Genomic DNA, 12757 nt, shown 5'->3' on the forward strand with positions numbered 1-12757 from the left:
TTCAGCAGCTTCCTGCGGGGATCAACTCATTGCGCTCACACTACTCTCCAGGTAAGACGTGCACTCTAAAAAGTCTTTCAGTTGCCTTGTAAATATAACCATTTAGAAAATGTATATTAGCTTAATAGAATCTCTTTAATATCACATATGAGATTGTTTTAGTTGGAGATGCCAAAATAAATAAGTAAAAATCTAACTGTTCATTTTGTGTTAAGTGTATATATAATGTTTTAGTTAATTTCATGAGAATAAATTAGTATATGACAAACTGGTAATATTTATAAAATATGCTCAATAACTCTGGGCAGGTTTCCATCATAATATTTGAGAATGGAGTAATTATACAGATCAGTCTAAAGAAATAGAATTATTACTGAATCTAACTCAATAGCTGTATCCCAATGTCAAGGAAGGATGCTCAAACGGCTGGATTTGAAGGACACTACATATAATAATAATAAGTGTTTTCTCCATTGTGTATTTATACTGTGAACTGTGTCCAGCTCAGGGGCACGGGAATGCCTTCATATTATTTATTTATTTATTATTATTTGCTTCTGTATATATTAGGACGACTATTAGGGCCAAGTATGAAAAAAAATACGGAGGAGGGGGATAATACTGGTCCATGCCTCACTGGGTCCGTCCGGTGCCACAAATGCAAACACACATACACACACACACACTTCAAAGATGAATAAAGATTCCATAAACCCGGCTCCATGGCACGCGTAAAGACGTACCACATGAGAATGCCCGTGAGGAATGAAGGCTGGGAACAATAAACCATGCTGCTGTGAAATAAGTTTAGACGAACGTTACACACTGTAACTGTCAAGCAAGGAGCAGAGAAGATCTGAAAGAGACAGCGCTCCGTGTGAACGCGAGGAGGAGGGAGCGTCAGTCGGATCACTCTGATAAAACACCTCAAACAAAGCGAGTGATGGAGAAGAAGAGACATCCCGCAGGTAGAAAGGAATGAAATGTGCTGATGTAGTGCCATCACCTCATGTTATGTGTTTTTAATCATGCCATGGTGGCTGGGTCCCTCTCCCCTGGGTCCCTATTTATTTATTTTTTCATATATGGCCCTAATACGCCGCGTAGTAGACGATCCTGGTGATAAATTAATTATTTAATATCCCAGAACATGATTGTGTCCGCTGAACACCGGCCAGTATTTTATTAGGTTATATGATTAAGGTAAAATGTAAATTATGTCACTCAGTAATGATCAGCCTCGCGTGGGACGGATGAAAATGACAAACAATGTAAAAGTGTTTCTTGCTGACAGACTGACGGACAGACTCTCATACTCTCTACTGTTTTTTTTTTTTTTTTTACTTTAATATGTATATATATATATATATATATATATATATATATTATATCCATAATAAATCTGTACGGTGGAAAAAACAGATCACGAAAAGGAAAAAAAGGAAAAAGGAAAAAAAAACTTCTAGAGCGATCTTTCTCTTAATTTATTATAAATGTAGAAATATGTTTGTGGTGTTTTTGTTGTTCAGAGTCACAATAAAACAGATTTTAATTACATGGTGAATCATATAAATAAAATATAAAACTTGTGGTGACACACTTTAGTTTAATCTGTGATCTGTCTTCACTCCGGTATCAAACTACAGCGATGTTGATGTATAACATCAGTCCGATCAGCTGCTGCGTCTATTCAACGAGTCAGGGGGCGGGGCTACCGCTAAAAGACTTCCGCATAGGATTCTCTCGTGTATCCTCGCTTGTGCCTCCTCCGATATGCCTCCTCTATCCTCTATCCTCTATCCTCCGATTACAAATAAGAGCTTTGGGACGGTCTTAAAGATGGCGCCCGCGAAAGAACTTCCGGTTCAAGCGAGGATAGAGGAGGCGAAACTTAAGAGCTTTGGCACAGATTAAACTAAAATGTGTCACCACAAGTTTTATATTTTATTTATATTATTCACCATGTAGTTAAAATCTGTTTTATTGTGACTCTGAACAACAAAAACACCACAAACATATGTCTACATCTATAATAAATTAAGAGAAATATCGCTCTAGAAGTTTTTTTCCTTTTTGTGATCTGTTTTTTCCACCATACAGATTTATTATGGATATGAATGTGGCGGGAGTCTCGCGAGGGCCCAGAATGTAGTGGAGATTTTGAGTGGGAATTGAGTGGTTGCCGACAACGCCACCTGGGGGAGATTTCTTTCCACCCCCAGGAAATCTAAATAAGGGTTAAATCCCACAACATACCAAAAAGGTCACACAGGTTGGGATAAAACACTGGAAGAGAGTGACGTGATTCCTCAGTATAAAAAAATATCTTTATTACAATAAATAAGTCAAGGAATATAAAAATGTCAACAAGCAATGAATATTCTTAAACCATAAAATATTGCACCATACACATGGGCGGATCTACCGGGGTGGCATAGGGTGCCACCCTAAAAGAAAGCCTTGCCATCCCTGCTGCCACCCCAGTTGGCAGCAACGAATTAAAAGAAAAGTTACGTTCGATTTGACATTTACAAGTGCGAATTTCCAATGTCCGACTGCGGTGAATGCAGCACGAGTTAACGTCAGAGCGGCCGGCTCGAGACTGATTTGTTTTGATAACTGAGTGGCGCGAAGCGAGGGAGCCAGGAGTCGCGAGGAGAGAAGAGACGAGAGGAAAGAGGTAAAAACTGATTAACTACCTATCAAGAAATTAAATTATAATGAAAGCATAGTGCTAGCAAAGTTGCGATGCTGGTTTTGAGATGATAAAAATCTGGTTGAAGAAAGTTATTTTGTTAACTATTGTTAGAAAAATTGCATGAGGAAACCTTGAAAATTGATAATCTGTCACCAACAGAAAAAACCTCACCATTTTTCTGCGCAGTTCGTTGATGGGGAAATGAAGAGCTGGAGACGTCCAGGTTTCTCAGTTTAACAAAGTTTTATTACAATACGTCAAAAAATTTGCACTTTCCAGAGATCTCCGGGTTCAAAAACTCATGTCCCTGAATACAAACAGTTTCAGTTCGTGAAGTCTGAACCACGACTCTCTCCCTGAACCCATTAAAATACTAACATTTGTTTACAAAACATGCTGGTCGATTTCCTCCAGGAAGTTCCGCCCTCTTGATCGCTGATTCGCCAGTTTTAATTAATACAACGGCACGTCAATGCCACCTGGTTGCTTGCTGCCCCGGACAAGGCCATCATGGCCTCTTCTCCAGAACATTCAACAAAAAACCTCCTGTCTTGTTTTGTCTTCCAAAGATAGTATGTCTACAGAGCCAAAGGATTTTTACTGTCTCACATAGATTCTAAAAGTCTAAAAAATATGAAACAGACAATGAAATATATGTAGTCAAAGTTTCTAAACCAAAATTAACACACAAACATAATCATTGTATCAAAATCATATTGTCTGACTTAATATAAATGCATAGAGAGAGATATTACACTCAAGGTTTGACCTTTGACCTGCATCACTCACAGAGACAGAGACAAACAACAGAGGAGCAGAAATCAAGCATAAAATCATTTACCAATATAGAAAATAATCAATTATTTTAACACTATACATGTAATGTTAGCTAGGTCTGACGTTAGTTCTGTGTAAAGTAGGCTACAAACGCTAATATTGATTAAAAGTTACTTTGAATTTTACAGAAATGAAGAGGAAAGGTAACATAAGCAGTTTTTTCTCACCAAAGAGAAAGACAACAGAAATAGAAAATGAAAAACTGAGGAAAGTAGACGGACAAGATGAGGTGGAAGGAGAGAAAAAAGAGGAAGATGAGGTGGAAGGAGAGAGAAAAGATGAAGATGAGGTGGAAGGAGAGAGAGAAGACAAAGATGAGGTGGAAGGAGAGAGAAAAGACGAAGATGAGGTGGAAGGAGAGAGAGAAGGGCAACAGAAAAGTGACAGAGAAAGACTACAAGGCCAAGGCGACCAGGGACAGGAGGAGGTGAGAGAACACCACATCGGTGAAGATATGGAGGAGGGAGAGCATCACCGAGATGAGGAGGGAGAAAGTGAGAGACAAGATAAGATGCAGGGCTCAGACAGAGAAAGGGAAAGGAGAGTGTCTGAGCCATCACCAACTATCTCCAGTCGAGCTGGTCCACATGGTAAAGAAATTGTTGCTGCTTAGTATACTAAGTTACATATGAATAAGAACAACAAATGACAAAGACAGACGTTTGCTATAAGCTGTATTTAAGAGACATTGCTTAGACTTCTTCAAATAAATATAAATATTCATGTTTGCTTGAATATGAATAATTGGGGAAACTTGTCAGTGTGAAAGTGTGATGAGATGGGGACAGAGTTTTAATATTTTGTGAAGTGTATTTTAGATCTATTGCTCAGATTAAATTCCAAAATTAAACAATTTAACCTAAAATACTCTCACAGGCAAAAATTTTAGTGTGTGTTAAACAGTCTGATGGTTATAACTTATCAATGACAGTTCCAAATAGATTATGTTTTACTAGTCATTATATTGTATAATGAGTTCAGATGTGAGGCAGTTTGAATCTTTCCTCCTCTCCATCTTCTAGACATATCCAAGTCCAGGTGTGAGGTGCCAATGCAGCCAGTGCGAGAGAGTTTCCCTAAGACGCTCCAGGGAGGAGCCAGGAGAAGCTTCAGCAGCGACTGGTACAAATCTCATCCCTGGTTAGAATACTCTCACTCGAAAGATGCAACTTACTGTTTTGCTTGTAGGCATTTTTCACTCCCCGATGTTCCAAGGACTGTTTTCGCCTCATTCGAGGGTTATTGTAACTGGAAAAAGGCTACAATGAAAGACAGTGGTTTCTGTTCTCATGCCAGATCTGAAGGTCATGTAAATGCAATGTTTGCATGGACAGAGAACAAGAAAATGATGGATAAAAATTACTCAATGTTTGGACAAATGGATGAGCAAAAAAAGAAGCAGGTGGCTGAAAACCAATACTACATTAAAACATTAGCAGAAATTTTAGTTCTAACAGCCACAGAAAACATTGCACAGCGGGGTCACAGGGAGTCTCTCGACTCAGAAAAAAAGGGTGTTTTTCTGTCTATGTTAGACTTGCTGGGTAACCATAACCCCATCATTAAAAAAAGACTAAAGCTAAAAGAAGCTAAAAATGCAAAATACACAAGTAAAACAATACAGAATGAAATACTTGAGTGCTTGGCTGCAATGGTCAAAGAGGAAATCATCCAGGAAGTTAAAACAAGCAGGCAGTTTTCAGTTATTGTTGATGAAACTAAAGATGTCCAGAAAAAAGAGCAAATGTCATTTGTTCTGAGATATTTTTACAACGGTGTGGTTCATGAAAGCTTTCTGGAGTTTGAAGTGGCAGAACACCTGGATGCTGCTGCCTTAAGTGGAAAGATTATATGCTTCCTTGAGAAGCATGGGCTTGAGTACAAGAAAAACCTTGTCGGCCAGGGCTACGATGGGGCAGCAGTGATGCGTGGGGCACATGCAGGTGTTCAAGCAAAAATAAAAGAAGTAGGCTGCGTCTCATCTCCCTTAATTTTCGCCTCCTCTATCCTCTATCCTCTATCCTCGCTTGAACCGGAAGTTCTTTCGCGGGCGCCATCTTTACAACCGTCCCAAAGCTCTTATTTGTGATCGGAGGATAGAGGATAGAGGATAGAGGAGGCATATTGGAGGAGGCACAAGCGAGGATACACGAGAGAATCCTATGCGGAAGTCTTTTAGCGGTGGCCCCGCCCCCTGACTTATTGAATAGACAGCAGCTGATCGGACTGATGTTATACATCGCAACATCGCTGTAGTTTCATACCGGAGTGAAGACAGATCACAGATTAAACTAAAGTGTGTCATCACAAGTTTTATATTTTATTTATATGATTCACCATGTAGTTACAATCTGTTTTATTGTGACTCTGAACAACAAAAACACCACAAACATATGTCTACATTTATAATAAATTAAGAGAAAGATCGCTCTAGAAGTTTCTTTTTCCTTTTCGTGATCTGTTTTTTCCACCATACAGATTTATTATAGATATTATTAAAGTAAAAAAAAACAAAAAAAAAACAGTAGAGTATGAGAGTCTGTCTGTCAGCAAGAAACACTTTTACATTGTTTGTCATTTTCATCCGTTCCACGCAAGGCTGATCATTACTGAGTGACATAATTTACATTTTACCTTAATCATATAACCTACCCCGCGACCCGGCCCTGCCCCGCGACCCGGCCCCGGATAAGCGGAAGAAAATGGATGGATGGAGCATGTAACCTAATAAAATATTGGCTGGTGTTCAGCGGACACAATCATGTTCTGGGATATTAAATAATTAATTTATCACCAGGATCGTCTACTACGACGACGTATTAGGGCCATATATGAAAAAATAAATAAATATGGACCCAGGGGAGAGGGACCCAGCCACCATGGCATGATTAAAAACTTTAAAACACGTTCACACGGGGCGATCTCTTTCAGACCTCCTCTGCTCCTTGCTTGACAGTTACAGTGTGTAACGTTCATCTAAACTTATTTCACAGCAGCATGGTTTATTGTTCCCAGCCTGCATTCCTCACGGGCATTCTCATGTGGTGCCGGGTTTATGGAATCTTTATTCATCTTTGAAGTGTGTGTGTGTGTGTGTGTGTGTGTTTGCATTTGTGGCACCGGACGGACCCAGTGAGGCATGGACCAGTATTATCCCCCTCCCCTGGGTCCGTTGTTTTTTTTATGCTTGGCCCTAATAGTCGTCCTAATATATACAGAAGCAAATAATAAATAAATAAATAATATGAAGGCATTCCCGTGCCCCTGAGCTGGACACAGTTCACAGTATAAATACACAATGGAGGTTGTTATTCATGTGCAGGTGTTTGTTAAACAGAGAAAACAATTATTATTAGTGCATGTCTCCAGCTGTTAAAGCGACTGACAGCTGATCAAGCTGTGATCTGCTGCCGCCGTCATTAGAAACGGATGTCACTTCACGTGACGCTTCGGAGGGAAGGACGTCCCATGTCTCTTAAATCGTTTCCCCTCTCCTCGCTTCCCTCACTTGCGTCTCTCCATGCATCCCTGGTGGGCGGGACTAAGACGCAAGTGAGGGACGCATGGATGCGAAATAGGGGTAATGGGATGCAGCCGTAGTAGCCAGTTTTTTATTTTTGGCAGGGTGTTAGGTATGGGCCTAAGGTTTTTAAAAATCCATGGATACAAGTTGGGGCGGCCCCCCTAGTGGCAGTTATCCATAAAATCCAAAATGGCCCCTGCTGAAAATAACACAAAAAAAAACAATACATACTTAAACACCATGTATTTCTTCAAATATTTTTTGTTTCACTCTTCATCATTATTAGTACAGCCTCCCTCACACTTGCACAATGTGGTACAGGGAAGTCCAGCACGGTGGCACCAACAGTTGCCCTTACAGGCAACCACACAGCCACAGTTGAGGAGGAGTGAGCATCCCTTGCTGACATCTTCCAGATCTGTCCAGTATGGCACCCAGACTTCGTTCTGTCGTTCCATTCTCAACCCCACTCACTCGGGTCTGGAATCTCTGGAGTTTTGGAGAGGGACTGCTTCTAGAGAAAAGCTGCAGTGAGCAGGGCACGCTTCCCATGCTGGAATTACACTGTAAAACCCAACTAGCTGTTTCAACGAAAAAATTTGAATTTCCATGCTGCGAAAGAATTTTACGTCAAGCCAACAAAGAAAATGGAGTTAACTCAAATAAATCTTGCTATTTGACTCAACTCTGACTTTAGTTTATATAACTTAATATCTTTAGTTGATATAACTTGATAACTTTAGTTGATATAACTTCACCACCTAATATATTTAGTTGATATAACTTGATAACTTTAGTTGATATAACTTCACCACCTAATATATTTAGTTGATATAACTTGATAACTTTAGTTGATATAACTTCACCACCTAATATATTTAGTTGATATAACTTGATAACTTTAGTTGATATAACTTCACCACCTAATTTCTTAAGTTGATTTAACTTGATAAGTTGATTAACAGTTTATATAATTTAACCTTTAGTCAATACTACTTAAGCTTTTGGTTGATTTAACTGCAATGATAGTGAGTTACATATACCAACTGCTTAAATGAAATGTAGTTTTCACCCCAGACATTTAGTACAATTTAACAACTAATACTGCTCAATATGTTTTGTGTTTTATTGAAGATACAACTTTATAAATCAAAAACACTTCGATCCAACTCCTTGGAAAAGGCTTCTTTAATAAAAACAGATGAGCCTAATTACAATTGTTTTTTGGACCAAGAATAATCCATCAGATGACAATCATCCAACAATTTGCCATTAAGGAAACCCATATGACTTCATGTTTTCCCACTATCTATGTGACATTAATGATACATAAAATCCTCAGTGTGATCCTCGGCCAATTAATTCCTCCCAACACATTTGTCTCGTCATTGAGGTTGTATCATACTGGCTACCTGCCAGTGAGGTACCAGCCTGTAGCACCCAGATTCCCTCACCAGAACATAGGCCAAATGTGTTCATATCTACACTACTAACAATAAATTATTTCAATCAAATCTGCTATGGATGGGAATGCAATATTTGACACACTGAGGATGTAATGTGCAAGTAATGTCTTGCTGAACAGGACTTCATATTAATCTTTGTAATACCAAGAAAGAACATTTTAAAATGTAATGGAAAATGTTGATAGTTCACCCAAAAATTGACTCATTTCCTATCAGTTACACACACCATGAAGGCTTGAATTCATGAAGATTGTTTTGTTTTTGTCGCATTACTGAGCCAATAATTTGATGACCAGACTCAGAGTCTTTGCCGGTATTGGCTTACTTATGAATTTGACAAAAATAAAAATAAATCTCCATGAACTCAAGGCTTCATGGGGTGTGTCATTGATAGAAAATAAGTCACTTTTTTGGGTGAGCTACCCCTGTAAGACAGTACCAACACATGATGTCATCAAAATGGAACATTTGTACCAGAAAGCTTTTTTTAATAGCCTTGACTTGTTCTTTCTTACAACCTCACTGTGGGCAGTTACTTATACTTCCAGAATACTTGATGTGTTATCCGTTATTTAATGCATCCTATTTAGGCATTCACCAATACTAAAATTTATCTTGCATAGCAAGTTATAAAAATTTAAGTTGACATTTAAATTTTCATTTTGATGACATCTTAAACAAAAGGTTTGGCATTCAACAATGTGCAGCCAGTTAGAAATAATGGAGCAATTAACCAAAGAATTTAAAAAAAGTGCATCAAAACATGTGCAATTTAAAATAATGCATCGCAAAAAATAAGTAAACGCTGAAGATTTACACAGTGTGGATAAAACCTCAATGCAAAAAATCCACACTTTGTGCGTTACTGCCCCCCCCCCCCCAAATAAATCAAAAATAAATCACCGTGTGTGTTACCGTGCCCACCAAATAAATCCAAAATAAATACACACCTAGTGTGTTACTGTGCCCCCCAAATAAATAAAAATAAATACACACCTAGTGTGTTACTGTGCCCCCCCAAATCAATCAAAATAAATACACACTGTGTGTGTTACTGTGCCCCCCAAATCAATCCAAAATAAAAACACATTGCATTTTCTACTTCAGCATCAATATTTACACTCTGCTTTCAGCTTACATGGGCTTTTCAAGAAAATCTGTATCTCAAGCCATGTAACAATACACAACTCCAACAAGCAAGCTTAAATGGAAATGCAGACCATTGTCCTGTCCTCCAATGTCCATAAGTTCAGCATAAAGGCCAGGGTCAATGCTTAAACTCTGCTTAAGCTTACAAGGTCTTCCTCAAGAGTCTGTTTCTCAAGCCATGAACCAAAGCAGTGCAATGGCCTCCACCAATGTCCATGAGCACCTTCTGGATGACTTCAAAAGTGTACCTTATGTCTTTGGGATAGTCGATGTTGAGTGCGTAGAACAGACCCATCAGCAGTGCCACAGCTGTTGGAAAATCACTGAGCGACGGAAGGATGATTTCTTCCTTGATGACCACAGCGAAACCAACAGTATCATCCCCGTCTGCCACCACGAGGATGCCCACTGTCATTCCTCTTGTCATGTCCTCCTCAGCAACTGTGGCCTGAACAAAGTGGACAAACCTGATAAAATAAACTTTTATTGATTCTGCTGTCGTGGCCAAAAGAGCATTAAGCATGATACACCAGTGGTTCTGAAACTTTTTAGCTTGAGACACAAAAGAGACATTTTCTCTCTCGCTGGGACCTAAACTAGTGAAAGTAGCTGACCTACAAGCTCACAACAATGAATTGACAAAAATGGAAACAAAGAATGGGCTATTTAGTCATGATTGGTCCCAACCCACTGTTTAGGTCCTAAAATACAGGATATGTACAAGTGAGGGTATATAGACATAAGAATGGGGGGCTGATCTGCACTGACGGAAAATATAAAGTAAAATATACCTGAACTTTCTTGTAAAAGTTGGACGGAACCTCTTTGAGGTAGTGGGGGAGCCCCATCAACACGATGGTCCTTTTCCATTGGTTGGAACACTAAAAATAATAGACAATACACAATCATTGGAACAGTTTTAGTCAGATAACATCAGAATAGAGTATTTAACAGTAAATAAATGATAAGTGTGTGTGTGTGTGTGTGTGTGTTTGTGTGTTAAATAGCTCTATGTTCCTAATATACCAATTTCATCCAATCAGGAGAGACACAGATACAGGATAAACAAGTGAAATTGTAAGTCATGAAACAAAGAAAGCTGCAGACAAAAGTGGAAAACTATAAAATTGAAGCTGATACAGCGGTTCTTTCTGGTTGTATGACACCATTGACCCGTGTGAAAATACATAAGCTGTTTATTAAAGAGCTGGAGAGACAGGGACTGGGAGAAGCCTGTTACTGAACCAACAGAAAAACATTGTTTAAAATATCATGTAAGCCTACTTACATCACTTTCCAGTGTTGTCAACAGTTTCTTCAACTCCACCACACCAGGCTTGGCTCTGTAGATATCAATGAACCTCTGCAGATACTTGTCAAGGCCAGCGAAGAGGCAGCCTTTCAGGTCCACAGTGGTGAGGCGAGCAAACTCTGCTTCAATCTAGTAGGCATAAAATAAGCACAAAAAAGCAGAGGGATTCAATAGCACTGATATATATATATATATATATATATATATATATATATATATATATATATAGACTATACAGTTTTATGTGACGGCAGACATTAGAAATTGTTGTATAACATTTTTCTATTCTTAATAGTTATTTACCTGACGTTCAGAGAACAGTGCTGGCCATCTTTGTTTGATATCAGCCACAAGTGGCTCGTCCTCAACAATTTCCTTTCTCCGCAAAGAGAAGGTGCTGGTCATCATCGCTTGAATTTGCTTCCAATCAACCTTCCTCTTCTTCATTTCTGTGAGCATTGCTGTCCTTTCTTCATCAAGGGAGTGTTTTGTTTTTCCTTCCGGGAAGTCTGGCATGAAGTTGACTTCTGATTTTCTAGCCTTCTTAAGAGTTCTTTTCTCAGACGTGCTGGATGACCGCGTGTTGATCTTGAGCTCTGTGCATCCAGCCTCTCGTAGCTTTTGTCTGAAGTTACCCATTTAAAACTTTAAGCTAAACTTCCAACAGTACCATCCAGCAACAGATCCTGGCTCCCTCAGACATGGATGTTTTTTGATGAGTGCTTGCGCCACCAAAGCATATTCTTCAGATTCTGGGTAGGGGTTATACTCATAAACCGCTTCTGCTATTTTTTCCAAAATGTCTGATTTCATGCATTTGGAGATATCAAGGAGGGTTCCGTCCTTCAGGAAAGCTTCATTTCCTTGCCTTAACCTTAGCTCTGTATCATACGCAAAAGTAGGGATCTGAAATGACTGAGGCAGTTGACGACGATGACTAGGGGTTGACTTGACTGAACTGGGGCTCGACTCAGGGGATGTGGTTAAGCTTGCAGTGTCCAACGTTGAGTCTGTATGATAATGAAGTTCTTCCTTATGAACTTGGAGTTGTTCACGAGGCTGAATGTACACTTTCAAAGTCACTTTATCTTTCGGGAGTTCTGTCATGTTACTCAAGTTGCAAAGCTCGTTATTGAACATTGGATCCTGAAATTGTACCCTCAAAATTCCTTCCAATCCAAGTTGTTTTTGAGGATCAAGTGTAGGTCATCAACCGTGTCAAGCATGTTCTCAATTGTGACCCTCCGAATGTCCTCTTCAGTTAGGATGACACGCAGCAACATGGTGAATCTAAGATGAACAAAACAAATACACATTTACAAGGCAAAGTCATGATCACAGGTCATAGAACCCCAACCTAGTAAGTAATTTAACCACATGAGGCCTATATCCCGATATTAGGAACATTCTGTGTAAATTACAGATCTACAAGCTCACTATGTGTGACACGTTGTGAGCATGTAGGTCGCTATTTTCGGTGAAGAGATTTAGTGTAGATGGGAAAAGGTAAGTAACCAACAAAGTATGGGGTTTTGCTGTATGAGAGTGCAATACAAGGTGTTGTGGCCTTGCCATAGACTATCAATTTAAGGTTTTGTTTAAACCTTAGATTAAAATATAAACAAGGTTCCATTTACTGTTTTTAAAAACACTGGTAGAGGTGTTAATGAAACTAAGGCCTAGAAGACAATTATTTTTACTTCAATTATCCTGAAAATAAGCCAAAATAATTACCTCAGTGTAGCAGGAATGCCTTGGGAGAAATCAGGAGT

The 12757-nt window shown here is 39.1% G+C and overlaps 1 protein-coding gene across 1 annotated transcript; it reads right to left on the bottom strand.

The window, feature by feature from the left end:
• Positions 1-9815: 9815 nt before the first annotated feature.
• LOC131981391 (uncharacterized) lies at positions 9816-11653 on the bottom strand. Its single transcript, XM_059345664.1, has 4 exons — positions 11289-11653; positions 10962-11114; positions 10465-10554; positions 9816-10121 (listed from the first exon to the last, which is right to left on the bottom strand). The coding sequence occupies exons 1-4, from the start codon at positions 11622-11624 to the stop codon at positions 9816-9818; spliced, it is 885 nt and encodes a 294-aa protein (XP_059201647.1). The 5' UTR covers positions 11625-11653.
• Positions 11654-12757: the final 1104 nt, after the last annotated feature.

The sequence above is a fragment of the Centropristis striata genome, chromosome 12 (assembly GCF_030273125.1).
Source record: "Centropristis striata isolate RG_2023a ecotype Rhode Island chromosome 12, C.striata_1.0, whole genome shotgun sequence".
NCBI classification, from domain to species: Eukaryota; Metazoa; Chordata; class Actinopteri; order Perciformes; family Serranidae; genus Centropristis; species Centropristis striata.